Genomic DNA, 21084 nt, shown 5'->3' with positions numbered 1-21084 from the left:
AGTGCAATGGCTCCTTTACAAAAGAGAAAAGCCAATTAAAGAAGCTTTTTCTCTGTTTAATCACAAGAAGGGAATTCTTCACAGAATGCAGGACATATTTTGAATACAACTGATAAATCTTCGGGCAACACTACAGAACCAACCGCTAAATATGGGGAGAAATTCAAGAACGGGACGAGAGCAAGAGACTGGCGGTCCTGAGCAGGGCTTCTCTATCTGTATCTTCTAGGAGAAAAGTCCTGGCTGCAGGATGGATCTTCATATAAAAGCACTGACACCATCTGTATCCAAGGGGATGGAGCGCTAGAGTGGGCAATGCCGCAGACATGGAAAACCTACACAATAAATCCTTAAGGGAAGAAGCGTTTGCAGCTCCTGCCAATAATGAAATGGGACGTCGTAACAGGTGTGCACCGAAATGCTGCACCAAAAAAGAGCAAGAGAGAGGAAGGAAGAGAGAATTAAATTTAATTTGAGTATTTTAAAGTTTAACAACTTTGCAAAGGTTTCAATTTGAAGCCACTCGGAGCTTGTGCCTAAGGCCAAAAGAGCCTCTTGCTTCCTCCCCACCCCTGGCTTGGTCCTGGCTGCTGAGTCTCCTCCTGCAAAGGGATCATGTGCAAAGTGATCTACCAGGGGAAAAAAAAGATTATAACCTGATCTCTGAATTGGGTTCCGGCAATGAACAAGCCTTGAATTCTTTGGTGTGTTCTGAACTCAGCAAAATCAGGATCGTTCCTCTGCATAGCTAGAATCCCACTTAGCAGCTCCAAATCATTTTACTCTCTTTACTTCTAGGGATTTTTGGGGAAAACTTAAAAGAAGCCCTGAGAGAGGAGTGAAAGAAATGGATACACCTCCCATGTCTTGGGAAGGGAGCTTTGCCTCTCCTTGGCCCCACGTTCACAGCAACGCTGAAACTACCCAGTTTCTTTCCTTTTCAAAAGCCGTGAATGCTTCTTACACGATCCATTTCTAGACATGAAACATCTTCCACCGAGCAATTTTTTCCTCCCATCTCCATCACCAAGTGGGATGCAACAAAAGGGTCAGCCTCTTGGCGCTGCTGTCACCAACAGCCATCGAGGGCTACCAAGCAGGCACCTCCAAGCCAACAAGATCACAGCAGGGACTGTTCCTAAACTTGGAGATCCTCCACTCAAACCCACAATGCCTTTTCTCCTGAACTCAATATTCCTGCAGCTCTTATCCATCATGTGCAACTGCAAGGCAGAACAGCCTTTCCATCTGAAACCTTAGAGGTCTTTTGTCACTGCCACAAACGTCCCTAATGGATTCTGTCACAAAATCTGAGTACTCCCATCTTTTTTTCTTGTATCGTTTAGGACCTGCAGTAGCTTACTGGGAACTTCTGCTGATAGCCAGATACGTGTAGTTAGCCTTTCTCAAACTAATATTTTCCATTTTGTTCTCCCCTCCCTCAGGTCTAATACCAAGATATGTTTGACTACAAAGAATCAGGCCAGAATTTAAATACTTAACTTTTCAGCTGGATGCGCAAAGGTAGATGAGATGTGAAATTCAAGCCTTCTCTACACTCCTCACCTTCTGCCTCACATGTTTTTTCTTGTGTCTGCTAAGGGAGGATTTCCTTGTGAAGCACTGTCCACAGTCTGGGCATTTGAACGGTTTCTCTCCTATGTGTAAACCTACATGATTTATCAGGCTGGACCTAACACTGAAACATTTCCCACAATCCGGACACTCATATGGTTTCTCTCCTGTGTGAGTCCTCTGGTGTTTCACCAGGTCAGAACTCCGACTGAAACTTTTCCCACAATCCAGACACGCATACGGTTTCTCTCCTGTGTGATTCCTCTGGTGTATCACCAGGCTAGAATTCAGGCTGAAACTTTTCCCACAATCTGGACACTTATAGGGTTTCTCTCCTGTGTGAGTTCTCTGGTGTATCACTAGGTGGCAATTCCGACTGAAACTTTTCCCACAATCCGGACACTCATACGGTTTCTCTCCTGTGTGAGTCCTCTGGTGCATTACCATGTTTGAATTCAGACTGAAACTTTTCCCACAATCCATACACTCATACGGTTTCTCTCCTGTGTGAGTCCTCTGGTGTATCACCAGGTTGGAATTCCTGGTAAAACTTTTCCCACAATCTGGACACTCATATGGTTTCTCTCCTGTGTGAGTCCTCTGGTGCATTACTAGACTGGAATTCCGACTGAAACTTTTGCCACAATCCGAACACTCATACAGTTTCTCTCCTGTGTGAGTCGTCTGATGTCTTACCAGGCTGGAATTCATAGTGAAACTTCTGCCACAATCCAGACACTTATATGGTTTATCTCCTGTGTGAGTCCTCTGGTGCATCACCAGGCTGGAATTCAGACTGAAACCTTTCCCACAATCGAAACACTCATACGGTTTCTCTCCTGTGTGAGTCCTCTGGTGTATTACTAGACTGGAATTCCGACTGAAACACTTCCCACAATCCGGACACTCATATTGTTTCTCTCCTGTGTGAGTCCTCTGGTGTATCAGCAGGTGGGAATTCTGACTGAAAGCTTTCCCACAATCCAGACACTCATACGGTTTCTCTCCTGTGTGAGTTGTCTGATGTCTCACCAGGTTGTAATTCTGACTGAAACTTTTGCCACAATCAGGACACTCGTACGGTTTCTCTCCTGTGTGAGTCCTCTGGTGTTTCACCAGGCTGGAATTGTCATTGAAACGTTTCCCACAATCCAGACACTCATACGGTTTATCTCCTGTGTGAGTCCTCTGGTGTATCACCAGGTGGGAATTCCAAATGAAACTTTTCCCACAATCCGGACACAAATGCCTTCTCTCTTTGGGGTGAGTCCTCCTGTGATACACCAGGCTGCCGTGTCTGGTAAAGCTTTTGCCACATTGAGAGCACTGCTTTAGCTTCTCACCAGTGTGGGTCCTTCGATGAACCGCCAGGGAGCTCTTGCAAGTAAAGCTTTTGCCACATTTGGAGCATTTGTATGGCTTTTCTCTGGTGTGGATCCTCTCCTGAATAATCAGCCGTGATCTACAATCTCTACTTCTCCCACATACTTCTCTCTTTGACTGAATTTGGAAACTGTCCCCCTTGACCTTTTTGCGTAAGGATTCCTTGAGTTTAGCATACTCAATTTTTTCCAGCTCAAAACACTCTTCCTCTTTTCCTCTCCCTCATCTGCTGGGGAAGGAGAAGGGTTTTGTGCTTTTCTGCAGGAAGTGGAAAGATTTTGATTCCTGGCTTGGTTTGCTTTCCTTTTTAATGCTGCTCCTGATTCTCAGTTGTCCAGAAGGCTCTGACTGGCATCCTTTTTGTCTATAAGATTACATAAAAGCGTTAAGTTTAATTATTGTTTATAAAACGGCTGAACAATGTGTGAAAGCAACTACAACAAAAAGCATACATTACAATGGAAAAGCAAAGTACCAAAAGGTACTACTTCAGTAGATTTTCTGCATGACGATCTATCCCTAACCTGTTATTTCGGGTATCCCGAGGGTGTACTCATTGCCACTGCAACCGAGCAACAGACCTTGCCTCCGCCGAGCACGGTTCACGCCCACGGAGGGGGCAACTCCAACCTACCTGCCCTCTGAACCGAAGATCCTCCTCTACTGCCCCTCCAGGCCTCTGGGACCTCATCACCCAGGCAGGGACAAGGGAAGGTGGGCACGGTAGTCCCCAACCTTCCGGAAAACCCCAGGCAGCCTCGTGCTGGGAGCTGGAGGGGCGAGGGGGGCTCAGAGGGTGGATTTCAAGGAGAGCAGAGGGCCGTCTGCAGAAGCAGCAGCTCCGGAGGACAAGCGGAAAACCTCATGAATATGGCGGGGAATCAGAAGGCGAGCAGGGGTGGGGGGCACCGCTGGTAAAAGCCCATCTACTCCCCCACCCCCAAGGACTCCCCCCTTCCCTTCTTGCACCTGGGGATTCCCCCCTCCTCCTCCTGACTGCACCCCCCTCCGTTCAGGATCCAATCGCCCTCTTGGAAGATAGATGCCCACCTGGCACCCCTTCCGTGCCCCTTCCCACTGGGGCTGGGATTGTGCAGCCCAGGTACGCAAGAGTGGCTGGACACTGGGAAGGGCAGCGGGTGGGGCAGGAAGCGGCTTCGACCACGTTTCCCTTTTCCTCCCTCCCTCAGCTTGTCTGCTCTCTCTTCTCTAGGTCGAAAGGAGAAACTCTGAGTTTAATATCTTCACTTAAGCCGGGTGGGGAGGGGGCGGCGGTGGGGCTGAGCAATGCCAAAGTGTCCTGGTCGGGCCCGGTAAGAGGGCATCACCCCATCACGCCCTCCCACCAGGAAAGCCAAAGGGTCAAAAGAGACTGAGATTGAGATTGAAAACGAAAGTTGCATGCCCTAATCTGCACTTACACTGCCAATTAGTAATTCATCACTATGGAGGGCGAGACAGTCCTGCAGGTGCCCTTGGACTACAACACCCACCATCCTCTGCACCTGGCATTACTGGCTGGCGATCCTGGCTTGTGCTCAATCTCTAACCCCAGACATTATGTCAGGAGGAGTCTGCAGCACCTTCTCTGTCCCACCAGTTGCACTCAAACGCCTGGCTCAGTCTGAAAAGCTGCTCTTCGATGCCTTCAGCTTTGGGGCTGCCACAGACCAACTCGGCTCTTCCCAAAACATGCGGAGAATCCCTTGTTCTGAGCAGGACAGTCGCTCTCCTGGCTTCCTTCTCCCGTTTTCAGGGTTTCCATCTTTAAAAGGGGGCTGCACCCTAAAAACAAGGTGATGCCCCTTTTCCACCGGTAGAATTGAGTGTCCCCAAGGCTGAAATGACATTCGGCACGGGCACCGTGGGACTCCACCACAATGCTCCAGGTCACATCGCCAATCGAGCAGAGGGAATTTCATGCAACCCTCTTTCCCAACCAGGATCACCAATAAAGGGGGAAAAACTCACATGGGAACATATTCTCTATGACTAATGGCACTAATGTGCAGAGATTTCAGCGGGGGAGGGACCACGAAAGTCAAGAGGAGGCTACAAGTCCCAATATTAACGTCCGGTTTGGTTGGCAGCTACGTATTTAGTGCTGAGGGAGGCTTCAAACAGCCATTGGTTATTTTCATCTCTGCCCCCATTGGCACCTCTGTCTGGTCACCAATCCTCTCTGTATTAACGCTCCCTGCTGCTTACAGCGTCACGAATACAAGCTTTGGGAGAGGCCCTCCTCCCTCGAGATGGCTGGGGAATGTGGAAGCTGGCTCACAATGGCTTTAAAGGAAAAAAAAACATAAAAAGAGAGGAAAAAGTGCAATGGCTCCTTTACAAAAGAGAAAAGCCAATTAAAGAAGCTTTTTCTCTGTTTAATCACAAGAAGGGAATTCTCCACAGAATGCAGGACATATTTTGAATAGAACGGATAAATCTTCGGGCAACACTACAGAACCAACCACTAAATATGGGGAGAAGTTCAAGAACGGGACGAGAGCAAGAGACTGGCGGTCCTGAGCAGGGCTTCTCTATCTGTATCTTCTAGGAGAAAAGTCCTGGCTGCAGGATGGATCTTCATATAAAAGCACTGACACCATCCGTATCCAAGAGGATGGAGCGCTAGAGTGGGCAATGCCCGCAAAATGGCAAACTTACACAATAAATCCTTAGGGAACGAAGCATTTTTAGCTCCTGCCAATAATGAAATGGGACGTCGTAACAGGTGCGCACAACAAAAAAGAGCAGAGAGAGGAAGGAAGAGAGAATTAAATATAATTCAAATATAAAATATTCAACTTGGAATATTTTATACCTAAGTTATAACAACTTTGCAGACCATTAAATGTGAACCCACTCGGAGCTTGTGCCTAAGGCCAAAAGAGCCTCTTGCTTCCTCCCCACCCCTGGCCTGGTCCTGGCTGTTGGGTCTCCTCCTGCAGAGGGATCATATGCAAAGTGATCTACTAGGGGGGAAAAGGGGATTATAACCTGATCTCTGAATTGGGTTCCTGCAATGAACAAGCCTTGAATTCTTTGGTGTCTTCTGAACTCAGCAAAATCAGGATCGTTCCTCTGCATAGCTAGAATCCCACTTAGCAGCTCCAAATCATTTTCCACCCGTTACTTGTAGGCATTCTTAGGGAAAACTTAAAAAGAAGCCCTGTTCAACTGCAAGGCAGAAGAGCCTCTACATCTGAAACTTTACACTCCTGCCACGCTTGTCCCTAACGGATTCTCTCATAAAATCTGAGTCCACCTATCTTTTTTGTATCTTTTAAGACCTGCAGCAGCTTACTGGGAACTTCTGCTGATAGCCAGAAACGTTTAGTTAGCCTTTCTCAAACTAACATTTTCCATTTTTTTTCTCTCCCCCCTCATCTCTAATACTGAGACGTATTTGACTACAAAGAATCAGGCCAGAAATTAAATACTTAATTTTTCAGGGGGATGCCCAAAGGTAGGTGAGATGTGAAATTCAAGTCTCCTCTACGTTCCTAACCTTCTGCCTCACGTGCCCTTTCTTGTGTCTGCTGAGGGAGGAATTGTTTGTGAAGCACCGTCCACAGTCTGGGCATTTGAACGGTTTCTCTCCTACGTGTAAACCTACATGATTTATAAGGCTAGACCTAAGTCTGAAATCTTTCCCACAATCTGGACACTCATATGGTTTCTCTCCTGTGTGAGTCCTCTGGTGTATCACCAGGTTGGAATTCTGAATGAAACTTTTCCCACAATCCGGACACTCATATGGTTTCTCTCCTGTGTGAGTCCTCTGGTGTATCACCAGGTGGGAATTCCGAATGAAACTTTTCCCACAATCCAGACACTCATATGGTTTCTCTCCTGTGTGAGTCCTCTGGTGTATCACCAGGTGGGAATTCCGACTGAAACTTTTCCCACAATCCGGACACTCATATGGTTTCTCTCCTGTGTGAGTCCTCTGGTGTATCACCAGGTGGGAATTCTGACTGAAACTTTTCCCACAATCCAGACACTCATATGGTTTCTCTCCTGTGTGAGTCCTCTGGTGTCTCACCATGTCGAATCTCTGACTGAAAGTTTTCCCACAATCCAGACACTCATATGGTTTCTCTCCTGTGTGAGTCCTTTGGTGTATCACCAGGTGGGAATTCCGACTGAAACTTTTCCCACAATCCGGACACTCATATGGTTTCTCTCCTGTGTGAGTCCTCTGGTGTTTAACCATGCCGAAGCTCCGACTTAAACTTTTCCCACAATCCAAACACATATATGGCTTCTCTCCTGCGTGAGTCCTCTGGTGTATTACTAGACTGGAATTCTGACTGAAACTTTTCCCACAATCCGGACACTCATACGGTTTCTCTCCTGTGTGAGTCCTCTGGCGCATCACCAGCTGTGAATTCTGACTGAAACGCTTTCCACAATCCGGACACTCATACAGTTTCTCTCCTGTGTGAGTCCTCTGGTGTATCACCAGCTTGGAATTCTGACTGAAACACTTCCCACAATCCGGACACTCATATTGTTTCTCTCCTGTGTGAGTCCTCTGGTGTCTCACCAGGTTGGAATTCCGACTGAAACTTTTCCCACAATCCAGACACTCATACGGTCTCTCTCCTGTGTGAGTCCTCTGATGAATCACCAGCTGGGAATTCCAACTGAAACTTTTCCCACAATCCAAACACATATACGGTTTCTCTCCTGTGTGAGTCCTCTGGTGAATCACCAGGTCGGAATTCTGATTGAAACGCTTCCCACAATCCAGACACTCATATGGTTTCTCTCCTGTGTGAGTCCTCTGGTGTATCACCAGGTTGGAGTTCAGACTGAAACTTTTCCCACAATCCAGACACTCATACGGTTTCTCTCCTGCGTGAGTCCTCCTGTGATGCACCAGGCTGGCATGCCTGCTGAAGCTTTTGCCACATTGAGAGCACTGCTTTAGCTTCTCTCCAGTGTGGGTCCTTCGATGAATCACCAGGGAGCTCTTGCAAGTAAAGCTTTTGCCACATTTGGAGCATTTGTATGGCTTTTCTCTGGTGTGGATCCTCTCCTGAATAATCAGCCGGGATCTACAATCTCTGCTTCTCCCACATCGTTCTCTCTTTCTCTGAATTTGGAAATTCTCTCCCTTGACCTTTTCGCGTAAGGATTCCTTGAGTTCAACATACTCAATTTTTGCAGCTCAAAACACTCTTCCTCTTTTCCTCTCCCTCATCTGCTGGGGAAGGAGAAGGGTTTTGTGCTTTTATGCAGGAAGTGGAGAAATTTTGATTCCTGGCTTGGTTTGCTTTCCTTTTTAATGCTGCTCCTGATTCTCAAATGTCCAGAAGGCTCTGACTGGCATCCCTTTTGTCTATATGATTACATAAAAGCGTTAAGTTTTATTATTGTTTATAAAACGGCTGAACAACGTGTGAAAGCAACTACAACAGAAAGCATACATTACAATGGAAAAGCAAAGTTCCAAAAGGCCAGATTAACCTCTACCTTTCATTATGATTCATTTGACACACGGAAGACTAGCGAGATCCACGTTCCAATCCAGACATTCACTTTTTGGCCTGGGTCAGCCACAGATTCTGAGCACTGAGGAGGGTTATCATCAAGGATCTCTGCAAGTGCTGGGGACGGATTCCACACACACACACACACACACACACACACACACACACACGCACACAGAGAGAAAGACAGAAACACACACAGCTGGCACTTTGCAGCGGAGTTGCTCATCCGATTCCCCCCCGCGGAGGAAACCAGGCAGCCCCGCTCGCTCCCGGCCTCTCCTCCCGCCCGTCCTCCGCTCACCTTCCGGCCGCGGCTGCTCCGACCAACCCCGGGAACACCACACAGCGCTCCTCCGCGCCGCTCTCCCCACAGGAGGGAGTCGGGACAGGAAGTTCCCCTGCCCTCCGCCTCTCCTCCGGCATCCCCTCTAGCAATCCTATACTCTATTGTTCCAGCTCCCCCGCTCCCCCTCCCGTCGGGTGTCGGTCCTCAGCAACCACAGACGCCGCTACTCTACTGACAGTTTCCAGGCGCGGGGGTTGCCTGTTTCCAGAGCGCCCTCTAGCGACAAGAGGCTGCAAAACACACTCCTGCGATCTCTAGCTTAAGGCGCTGGCGAGATTTTTTGATGGATTTTGTGCCATCAAGTCCTTTCCGACTCCGAGCCATCCGATCAGTAGATTTTCTGCACGACGATCTATCGCTAACCTGTTATTTCGGGTGTCCCGTGGGTGCACTCATTGCCACTGCAACCGAGCAACACGACCTTGCCTCCGCCGAGCACGGTTTACGCCCACGGAGGGGGCACCTCCAACCTACCTGCCCTCTGAACCGAAGATCCTCCTGTACTGCCCCTCCAGGCCTTTGGGACCTCATCACCCTGGCAGGGACAAGGGAAGGTGGGCACGGTAGTCCCCAACCTTCCGGAAAACCCCAGGCAGCCTCGCGCTGGGAGCTGGAGGGGCGAGGGGGGCTCAGAGGGTGGGTTTCAAGGAGAGCAGAGGGCCGTCTGCAGAAGCAGCAGCTCCGGAGGACAAGCGGAAAACCTCGTGAATAAGGCGGGGAATCAGAAGGCGAGCAGGGGTGGGGGGCACCGCTGGTAAAAACCCATCTCCTCCCCACCCCCAAGGACTCCCCCCTTCCCTTCTTGCACCTGGGGATTCCCCCCTCCTCCTCCTGACTGCACCCCCCACCGTTCAGGATCCAATCGCCCTCTTGGAAGATAGATGCCCACCTGGCACCCCTTCCGTGCCCCTTCCCACTGGGGGTGGGATTGTGCAGCCCAGGTACGCAAGAGCGGCTGGACACTGGGAAGGGCAGCGGGTGGGGCAGGAAGCGGCTTCGACCACGTTTCCCTTTTCCTCCCTCCCTCAGCTTGTCTGCTCTCTCTTCTCTAGGTCGAAAGGAGAAGCTCTCTGCGTTTAATCTCTTCACTTAAGCCGGGTGGGGAGGGGGCGGCGGTGGGGCTGAGCAATGCCAAAGTGTCCTGGTTGGGCCCGGTAAGAGGGCATCACCCCATCACGCCCTCCCACCAGGAAAGCCAAAGGATCAAAAGAGACTGAGATTGAGATTGAAAACGAAAGTTGCATGCCCTAATCCGCACTTACTGTCATGAATAAGGATGGCGAGCAGGGGGCTCCCACCCAGACTGTCAAGCGCATGCGTAGCACTGAGGAATTGGTCAGCCATTCAAAGAGACACAGATCGGGACCGCCTTAACCCTTGGGGTTTATATGTCTGGGTTTTTCCCACGCTTCTTCAGTTTGTTAGGATTCCTGTTATGTACTAGCAATAAACATTAGAGACCAGTTCCTTGTCTCAGCATGTTTCCTGGCTGTTAGGACATCAATCCTAACAAACTCCTACTCCCATCGAAAGAGGGAGGAACAAGAAATTAAGGAGAGACATTTGGAAATGTCTTCAGAAAACCAAGAAATACGGCTCGCCATCCAACAATTGGCAGCAGCCCTGCAACAACACCAACAAGAAGTAGATCTCCAGATCAACACATTACAAGCTGCCATGCTACAGCAGTTACAACAACCAGTTCCAATTAACCCACAACCGGCAGCAGCAGCAGCAGCAGCAGCTCCGCCAGTAGTCTTTGAGGTCCCAGGGCAGTCTACCAGAGAAGTTTGGAGGAGAAGCAGGACAGCTAAGAACGTTTCTCACACAGTGCACTATGTTTTTCGACAGCAGAACCGCAGAGTTCCCCACAGACAGAACCAGAATCACCTTCATCCTAGGCCTGCTAAAGGGACCAGCAGCCAAATGGGCTATTCCCATGGTGGAAAACAACGACCCGATTCTCAACGACTACCAGAAGGTGTTGTTGGCTGAAGACGCAAACGATTTGCAGAGACTGTTAGATCGTATCACGCACTGAAGAGTGTGAATCTAAAAATAAATGTCCTGAAGACCAAGATAATTGGGCTTAATGGGGAAAATGGACCGCATGATTATACATTAGACATCCATGGTTGGAAAAAAGCAGCAAAGACAGCTGATCCTGGGTTAAACAGTACCCGTGTGCACTTTGCTTGATCTCTAGCATCCGTCAAGATGGGTGCAGCAGCCATCTTATTTCACAGCATACACCATCCACTGCTAAGATCTCCACACTGCCCCAGGTCCATAGAAGGGACCTACTTCACGTGCTGTGGTGCACATGAGATGGGCAGCCTATCATCTGACAAAATAAAGACTAAAAGAGGCTTTGGCTGCACCACCTGCGCAAAGAATGCCACTTCATTTTTACACCACCTTCTTACGGTATAAGCAGGGGAATGGCTTTGCGGGCAGCTACAGAAACTCAAAGGAGTGGCCCAGAGGAGGCAGGGTGTGTGTTTGCCCCTTCCCACATGCCAGGTGCTGGAAAGCATGTTTTGATTCAGCCCAAGTGCGTGCTGCGGGCTGTCTTTGCGTCCAATCGGTCATCAGGGAAATGAGTCAAGCAACTCAGGTGTCATGAGCACTGATGGTGAGCAGGAGGGGACCAACTCGGCTCTCCCCAAAACATGCGGAGAATCCCTCGTTCTGAGCAGGACAGTCGCTCTCCTGGCTTCCTTCTCCCGTTTTCAGGGTTTCCATCTTTAAAAGGGGGCTGCACCCTAAAAACAAGGTGATGCCCCTTTTCCACCGGTAGAATTGAGTGTCCCCAAGGTTGAAATGACATTCGGCACGGGCACCGTGGGACTCCACCACAATGCTCCAGGTCACATCGCCAATCGAGCGGAGGGAATTTCGTGCAACCCTCTTTCCCAACCAGGATCACCAATAAGGGGGGAAAAACTCACATGGGAACATATTCTCTATCACTAATGGAACTAATTTGCAGAGATTTCAGAGGGGGAGGGACCACGAAAGTCAAGAGGAGGCTACAAGGCCCAATATTAACGTCCGGTTTGGTTGGCAGCTACGTATTGAGCGCTGAGGGAGGCTTCAAACAGCCATTGGTTATTTTCATCTCTGCCCCCATTGGCACCTCTGTCTGGTCACCAATCCTCTCTGCATTAACGCTCCCTGCTGCTTACAGCGTCACGAATACAAGCTTTGGGAGAGGCCCTCCTCCCTCGAGATGGCTGGGGAATGTGGAAGCTGGCTCACAATGGCTTTAAAGGAAAAAAAAAAACATAAAAAGAGAGGAAAAAGTGCAATGGCTCCTTTACAAAAGAGAAAAGCCAATTAAAGAAGCTTTTTCTCTGTTTAATCACAAGAAGGGAATTCTTCACAGAATGCAGGACATATTTTTAATAGAACTGATAAATCTTCGGGGAACACTACAGAACCAACCGCTAAATATGGGGAGAAATTCAAGAACAGGACGAGAGCAAGAGACTGGCGGTCCTGAGCAGGGCTTCTCTATCTGTATCTTCTAGGAGAAAAGTCCTGGCTGCAGGATGGATCTTCATATGAAAGCACTGGCACCATCCGTATCGAAGAGGATGGAGCGCTAGAGTGGGCAATGCCCGCAAAATGGCAAACTTACACAATAATTCCTTAACGGAAGAAGCGTTTCCAGCTCCTGCCAATAATGAAATGGGACGTCGTAACAGGTGTACACAACAATACAGCACCAAAAAAGAGCGAGAGAGAGGAAGGAAGAGAGAATTAAATATAATTCAAATATAAAATATTCAACTTGGAATATTTTATACCTAAGTTATAACAACTTTGCAGACCATTAAATGTGAACCCACTCGGAGCTTGTGCCTAAGGCCAAAAGAGCCTCTTGCTTCCTCCCCACCCCGGGCCTGCTCCTGGCTGTTGGGTCTCCTCCTGCAGAGGGATCATATGCAATGTGATCTACTGGGGGAAAAAGGGGATTATAACCTGATCTCTGAATTGGGTTCCTGCAATGAACAAGCCTTGAATTCTTTGGTGTCTTCTGAACTCAGCAAAATCAGGATCATTCCTCTGAATAGCTAAAATCCCACTTAGCAGCTCCAAATCATTTTCCACCCGTTACTTGTAGGCATTCTTAGGGAAAACTTAAAAAGAAGCCCTGTTCAACTGCAAGGCAGAAGAGCCTCTACATCTGAAACTTTACACTACTGCCACACTTGTCCCTAACGGATTCTGTCATAAAATCTGAGTCCACCTATCTTTTTTGTATCTTTTAAGACCTGCAGCAGCTTACTGGGAACTTCTGCTGATAGCCAGAAACGTTTAGTTAGCCTTTCTCAAACTAACATTTTCCATTTTTTTTCTCTCCCCTCTCATCTCTAATACTGAGACGTATTTGACTACAAAGAATCAGGCCAGAAATTGAAAACTTAACTTTTCAGGGGGATGCCCAAAGGTAGATGAGATGTGAAATTCAAGCCTCCTCTACATTCCTAACCTTCTGCCTCATGTGCCTTTTCTTGTGTCTGCTGAGGGAGGAATTGTTTGTGAAGCACCGTCCACAGTCTGGGCATTTGAACGGTTTCTCTCCTATGTGTAAACCTACATGATTTATCAGGCTAGACCTAAGTCTGAAATCTTTCCCACAATCTGGACACTCATATGGTTTCTCTCCTGTGTGAGTCCTCTGGTGTATCACCAGGTTGGAATTCTGAATGAAACTTTTCCCACAATCCGGACACTCATATGGTTTCTCTCCTGTGTGAGTCCTCTGGTGTATCACCAGGTGGGAATTCCGAATGAAACTTTTCCCACAATCCAGACACTCATATGGTTTCTCTCCTGTGTGAGTCCTCTGGTGTATCACCAGGTGGGAATTCCGACTGAAACTTTTCCCACAATCCGGACACTCATATGGTTTCTCTCCTGTGTGAGTCCTCTGGTGCATCACCAGCTGGGAATTCCGACTGAAACTTTTCCCACAATCCGGACACTCATATGGTTTCTCTCCTGTGTGAGTCCTCTGGTGTATCACCAGGTGGGAATTCCGAATGAAACTTTTCCCACAATCCGGACACTCATACGGTTTCTCTCCTGTGTGAGTCCTCTGGTGTCTCACCATGTCGAAACTCTGACTGAAACTTTTCCCACAATCCGGACACTCATATGGTTTCTCTCCTGTGTGAGTCCTCTGGTGTATCACCAAGTGGGAATTCAGAGTGAAACTTTTCCCACAATCCAAACACTCATATGGTTTCTCTCCTGTGTGAGTCCTCTTGTGCATCACCAGCTGTGAATTCTGACTGAAACGCTTCCCACAATCCGGACACTCATACGGTTTCTCTCCTGTGTGAGTCCTCTCGTGTTTCACCAGGATGGAATTCTGACTGAAACGCTTCCCACAATCCGGACACTCATATGGTTTCTCTCCTGTGTGTGTCCTCTGGTGTATCACCAGGTGGGAATTCTGACTGAAACTTTTCCCACAATCCAGACACTCATACGGTTTCTCTCCTGTGTGAATCCTCCTGTGATACACCAGGTTGGAATTCTGACTGAAACTTTTCCCACAATCTGGGCACACATACGGTTTCTCTCCAGTATGAGTCCTCTGGTGAATCACCAGCTGGGAATTCCAGCTGAAACTTTTCCCACAATCCAGACACTCATACGGTTTCTCTCCTGTGTGAATCCTCCTGTGATGCACCAGGCTGGCGTGCCTGCTAAAGCTTTTGCCACATTGAGAGCACTGCTTTAGCTTCTCTCTAGTGTGGGTCCTTCGATGAATCACCAGGGAGCTCTTGCAAGTAAAGCTTTTGCCACATTTGGAGCATTTGTATGGCTTTTCTCTGGTGTGGATCCTCTCCTGAATAATCAGCCGTGATCTACAATCTCTACTTCTCCCACATAGTTCTGTTTTTCTGAATTTGGAAAATGTCCCCCTTGACTTTTCTAAGTAAGGTTTCCTTGAGTTCAACATACTCAATTTTTGCAGCTCAAAACTCTCTTCCTGTTTTTCTCTCCCTCATCTGCTGGGAAAGGAGAAGGGTTTTGTGCTTTTCTGCTGGAAGTGGAAAGATTTTGATTCCTGGCTTGATGTGCTTTCCTTTTTAATGCTCCTCCTGATTCTCAGTTGTCCAGAAGGCTCTTACTGGCATCCTTTTTGTCTATAAGATTACATAAAAGCGTTAAGTTTAATTATTGTTTATAAAACGGCTGAACAACGTGTGAAAGCAACTACAACAAAAAGCATACATTACAATGGAAAAGCAAAGTACCAAAAGGCCAGATTAACCTCTACCTTTCAGTATGATTCATTTGACACACGGAAGACTAGCGAGATCCACGTTCCAATCCAGACATTCACTTTTTGGCCTGGGTCAGCCACAGATTCTGAGCACTGAGCAGGGTTATCATCAAGGATCTCTGCAAGTGCTGGGGACGGATTCTACACACACACACACACCCACACCCACACCCACACACACACGCACACAGAGAGAAAGACAGAAACACACAAAGCTGGCACTTTGCAGCGGAGTTGCTCATCCGATTCCCCCCCGCGGAGGAAACCAGGCAGCCCCGCTCGCTCCCGGCCTCTCCTCCCGCCCGTCCTCCGCTCACCTTCCGGCCGCGGCTGCTCCGACCAACCCCGGGAACACCACAGAGAGCCCCTCCGCGCCGCTCTCCCGCCAGGAGGGAGCCGGGACAGGAAGTTCCCCTGCCCTCCGCCTCTCCTCCCGCATCCCCTCTAGCAATCCTATACTCTATTGTTCCAGCTCCCCCGCTCCCCCTCCCGTCGGATGTCGGGCCTCAGCAGCCACAGACGCCGCTACTCTAAAGACAGCTTTCCAGGCGCGAGGGTTGCCTGTTTCCAGAGCGCCCTCTGGCGACAAGAGACTGCAAAACACACTCCTGCGATCTCTAGCTTAAGGCGCTGGCGAGATTTTTTGATGGATTCCCTGCCACCAATTCCTTTCCGACTCCGAGCCATCCGATCAGTAGATTTTCTGCACGACGATCTATCGCTAACCTGTTATTTCGGGTGTCCCCACTCATTGCCACTGCAACCGAGCAAGACGACCTTGCCTCCGCCGAGCACGGTTCACGCCCACGGAGGGGGCACCTCCAACCTACCTGCCCTCTGAACCGAAGATCCTCCTCTACTGCCCCTCCAGGCCTCTGGGACCTCATCACCCTGGCAGGGACAAGGGAAGGTGGGCACGGTAGTCCCCAACCTTCCGGAAAACCCCAGGGAGCCTCGTGCTGGGAGCTGGAGGGGCGAGGGGGGCTCAGAGGGTGGGTTTCAAGGAGAGCAGAGGGCCGTCTGCAGAAGCAGCAGCTCCGGAGGACAAGCGGAAAACCTCATGAACAAGGCGGGGAATCAGAAGGCGAGCAGGGGTGGGGGGCACCGCTGGTAAAAGCCCATCTACTCCCCCACCCCCAAGGACTCCCCCCTTCCCTTCTTGCACCTGGGGATTCCCCCCTCCTCCTCCTGATTGCACCCCCCACCGTTCAGGATCCAATCGCCCTCTTGGAAGATAGATGCCCACCTGGCACCCCTTCCGTGCCCCTTCCCACTGGGGGTGGGATTGTGCAGCCCAGGTACGCAAGAGCGGCTGGACACTGGGAAGGGCAGCGGGTGGGGCAGGAAGCGGCTTCGACCACGTTTCCCTTTTCCTCCCTCCCTCAGCTTGTCTGCTCTCTCTTCTCTAGGTCGAAAGGAGAAGCTCTCTGCGTTTAATCTCTTCACTTAAGCCGGGTGGGGAGGGGGCGGCGGTGGGGCTGAGCAATGCCAAAGTGTCCTGGTTGGGCCCGGTAAGAGGGCATCACCCCATCACGCCCTCCCACCAGGAAAGCCAAAGGATCAAAAGAGACTGAGATTGAGATTGAAAACGAAAGTTGCATGCCCTAATCCGCACTTACACTGCCAATTAGTAATTCATCACTATGGAGGGCGAGACAGTCCTGCAGGTGCCCTTGGACTACAACACCCACCCACCATCCTCTGCACCTGGCATTACTGGCTGGCGATCCTGGCTTGTGCTCAATCTCTAACCCCAGACATTATGTCAGGAGGAGTCTGCAGCACCTTCTCTGTCCCACCAGTTGCACTCAAACGCCTGGCTCAGTCTGAAAAGCTGCTCTTCGATGCCTTCAGCTTTGGGGCTGCCACAGACCAACTCGGCTCTCCCCAAAACATACGGAGAATCCCTCGTTCTGAGCAGGACAGTCGCTCTCCTGGCTTCCTTCTCCCATTTTCAGGGTTTCCATCTTTAAAAGGGGGCTGCACCCTAAAAACAAGGTGATGCCCCTTTTCCACCCTGCTCCCTCAGCTTGTCTGCTCTCTCTTCTCTAGGTCGAAAGGCGGCAGGAAGCGGCTTCGACCACGTTTCCCTTTTCCTCCCTTCCTCAGCTTGTCTGCTCTCTCTTCTCTAGGTCGAAAGGAGAAGCTCTCTGCGTTTAATCTGTTCACTTAAGCCGGGTGGGGAGCGGGCGGCGGTGGGGTTGAGCAATGCCAAAGTGTCCTGGTCGGGCCCGGTAAGACGGCATCACTCCATGACGCCCTCCCACCAGGAAAGCCAAATGATCAAAAGAGACTGAGATTGAGATTGAAAACGAAAGTTGCATTCCCTAATCTGCATGTACAGCTGCCAATTACTAATTCATTGGTATGGAAGATGGGTGAGACAGTCCTGCAGGTGCCCTTGGACTACAACACCCACCATCCTCTGCCCCTGGCATTACTGGCTGGCGATCCTGGCTTGTGCTCAATCTCTAACCCCAGACATTATGTCAGGAGGAGTCTGCAGCACCTTCTCTGTCCCACCAGTTGCACTCAAACGCCTGGCTCAGTCTGAAAAGCTGCTCTTCGATGCCTTCAGCTTTGGGGCTGCCACAGATCAACTCGGCTCTCCCCAAAACATGCGGAGAATCCCTTGTTCTGAGTAGGACAGTCGCTCACCTGGCTTCATTCTCCCGTTTCCAGGGTTTCCATCTTTAAAATGAGGCTGCACCCTAAAAACAAGCTGACGCCCCTTTTCCACCGGTAGAATTGAGTGTCCCCAAGGCTGAAATGACATTTGGCACGGGCACGGTGGGACTCCACCACAATGCTCCAGGTCACATCGCCAATCGAGCGGAGGGAATTTCGTGCAACCCTCTTTCCCAACCAGGATCACCAATAAGGGGGGAAAAACTCACATGGGAACATATTCTCTATCACTAATGGAACTAATTTGCAGAGATTTCAGAGGGGGAGGGACCACGAAAGTCAAGAGGAGGCTACAAGGCCCAATATTAACGTCCGGTTTGGTTGGCAGCTACGTATTCAGCGCTGAGGGAGGCTTCAAACAGCCATCGGTTATTTTAATCACTGCCCCCATTGGCACCTCTGTCTGGTCACCAATCCTCTCTGCATTAATGCTCCCTGCTGCTTACAGCGTCACGAATACAAGCTTTGGGAGAGGCCCTCCTCCCTCGAGATTGCTGGGGAATGTGGAAGCTGGCTCACAATGGATTTAAAGGAAAAAAAAAACATAAAAAGAGGGGAAAAAGTGCAATGGCTCCTTTACAAAAGAGAAAAGCCAACTAAAGCAGCTTTTTCTCTGTTTAATCACAAGAAGGGAATTCTTCACAGAATGCAGGACATATTTTGAATAGAACTGATCAATCTTCGGGCAACACTACAGAACCAACCACAAAATATGGGGAGAAATTCAAGAACGGGACGAGAGCAAGAGACTGGCGGTCCTGAGCAGGGCTTCTCCATCTGTATCTTCTAGGAGAAAAGTCCTGGCTGCAGGGTGGATCTTCATATGAAAGCACTGGCACCATCCGTATCCAAGAGGATGGAGCCCTAGAGTGGGCAATGCCCCCAATATGGCAAACTTACACAATAAATCCTTAACGGAAGAAGTGTTTGCAGCTCCTGCCAATAATGAAATGGGACGTCGTAACAGGTGTACACAACAATACAGCACCAAAAAAGAGCAAGGGAGAGGAAGGAAGGGAGAATTAAATATAATTCGAATATAAAATAGCTTGGAATATTTTATATTGAAGTTATAACAACTTTGCAGACCATTAAATGTGAACCCACTCGGAGCTTGTGCCTAAGGCCAAAAGAGCCTCTTGCTTCCTCCCCACCCCTGGCCTGGTCCTGGCTGTTGGGTCTCCTCCTGCAGAGGGATCATATGCAAAGTGATCTACTGGGGGAAAAAGGGGATTATAATAACGTGATCTCTGAATTGGGTTCCTGCAATGAACAAGCCTTGAATTCTTTGGTGTCTTCTGAAGTCAGCAAAATCAGGATCATTCCTCTGCATAGCTAGAATCCCACTTAGCAGCTCCAAATCATTTTCCACCCTTTACTTCTGGCATTCTTAGGGAAAACTTAAAAAGAAGCCCTGTTCAACTGCAAGGCAGAAGAGCCTCTACATCTGAAACTTTACACTACTGCCACACTTGTCCCTAACGGATTCTCTCATAAAATCTGAGTGCACCTATCTTTTTTGTATCCTTTAAGACCTGCAGCAGCTTACTGGGAACTTCTGCTGATAGCCAGAAACGTTTAGTTAGCCTTTCTCAAACTAACATTTTCCATTTTTTTTCTCTCCCCCCTTCATCTCTAATACTGAGACGTATTTGACTACAAAGAATCAGGCCAGAAATTAAATACTTAACTTTTCAGAGGGATGCCCAAAGGTAGATGAGATGTGAAATTCAAGCCTTCTCTACATTCCTCACCTTCTGCCTCATGTGCCTTTTCTTGTGTCTGCTGAGGGAGGAATTGTTTGTGAAGCACCGTCCACAGTCTGGGCATTTGAATGGTTTCTCTCCTATGTGTAAACCTACATGATTTATCAGGCTAGAGCTAAGTCTGAACTCTTTCCCACAATCTGGACACTCATATGGTTTCTCTCCTGTGAGAGTCCTCTGGTGTATCACCAGCTGGGAATTCTGACTGAAACGTTTCCCACAATCCAGGCACTCATATGGTTTCTCTCCTGTGTGAGTCCTCTGGTGTCTCACCAGGTGGGAATTCCGACTGAAACTTTTCCCGCAATCCGGACACTCATATGGTTTCTCTCCTGTGTGAGTCCTCTGGTGTATCACCAGGTGGGAATTCCGAATGAAACTTTTCCCACAATCCGGACACTCATACGGTTTCTCTCCAGTATGAGTCGTCTGGTGCACAAGCAGGCTGGATTTGACACTGAAACTTTTCCCACAATCCGGGCACTCATACGGTTTCTCTCCAGTATGAGTCCTCTGGTGAATCACCAGCTGGGAATTCCAACTGAAACTTTTCCCACAATCCAAACACATATACGGTTTTTCTCCTGTGTGAGTCCTCTTGTGCATCATCAGCTGTGAATTCTGACTGAAACTTTTCCCACAATCCAAACACATATACGGTTTCTCTCCTGTGTGAGTCCTCTGGTGTATTACTAGACTGAAATTCTGACTGAATCTTTTCCCACAATCCAGACACTCATACGGTTTCTCTCCTGTGTGAGTCCTCTGGTGTATCACCAGGCTGGAATTCAGACTGAAGCTTTTCCCACAATCCAGACACTCATACGGTTTCTCTCCTGTGTGAGTCCTCTGGTGTTTAACCATGTCGAAGCTCCGACTGAAACTTTTCCCACAATCCAAACACATATACGGTTTCTCTCCTGTGTGAGCCCTCTGGTGTATTACTAGACTGGAATTCTGACTGAAACGCTTCCCACAATCCGGACACTCATACGGTTTCTCTCCTGTGTGAGTCCTCTGGTGTATCACCAAGTGGGAATTCAGACTGAAACTTTTCCCACAATCCGGACACTCATACGGTTTCTGTCCTGTGTGAGTCCTCTTGTGCATCACCAGCTGTGAATTCTGAATGAAACGCTTCCCACAATCTGGACACTCATATGGTTTCTCTCCTGTGTGAGTCCTCTGGTGTATCACCAGGTTGGAATTCTGAGTGAAACGCTTCCCACAATCCGGACACTCATATGGTTTCTCTCCTGTGTGAGTCCTCTGGTGTCTCACTAGGTTGGAATTCTGACTGAAACTTTTCCCACAATCCAGACACTCATACGGTTTCTCTCCTGTGTGAGTTCTCCTGTGATGCACCAGGCTGGCGTGCCTGCTAAAGCTTTTGCCACATTGAGAGCACTGCTTTAGCTTCTCTCTAGTGTGGGTCCTTCGATGAATCACCAGGGAGCTCTTGCAAGTAAAGCTTTTGCCACATTTGGAGCATTTGTATGGCTTTTCTCTGGTGTGGATCCT

At 49.0% G+C, this 21084-nt stretch overlaps 1 protein-coding gene across 5 annotated transcripts; it reads right to left on the bottom strand.

Moving 5' to 3' along the window:
• Window positions 1-456: 456 nt before the first annotated feature.
• LOC134492121 (zinc finger protein 850-like) lies at window positions 457-20754 on the bottom strand. 5 transcript variants are annotated; one of them, XM_063296286.1, is made up of 2 exons: window positions 6546-7710; window positions 457-2824 (listed from the first exon to the last, which is right to left on the bottom strand). In XM_063296286.1, the coding sequence occupies exons 1-2, from the start codon at window positions 7631-7633 to the stop codon at window positions 1543-1545; spliced, it is 2370 nt and encodes a 789-aa protein (XP_063152356.1). In that variant the 5' UTR covers window positions 7634-7710; the 3' UTR covers window positions 457-1542. The 5 variants fall into 5 exon arrangements, with proteins under 5 accessions (XP_063152356.1, XP_063152357.1, XP_063152355.1 ...); XM_063296287.1 differs by having other exon boundaries at window positions 457-3018; window positions 6572-7710; XM_063296285.1 differs by lacking the exon at window positions 457-2824 and adding an exon at window positions 13409-14979 and having other exon boundaries at window positions 5789-7999.
• Between the last annotated feature and the right edge of the window lie 330 nt (window positions 20755-21084).

Source organism: Candoia aspera, chromosome 2 (assembly GCF_035149785.1).
Source record: "Candoia aspera isolate rCanAsp1 chromosome 2, rCanAsp1.hap2, whole genome shotgun sequence".
NCBI classification, from domain to species: domain Eukaryota; kingdom Metazoa; phylum Chordata; class Lepidosauria; order Squamata; family Boidae; genus Candoia; species Candoia aspera.
This window is presented reverse-complemented; position numbering and strand designations above follow the sequence as displayed.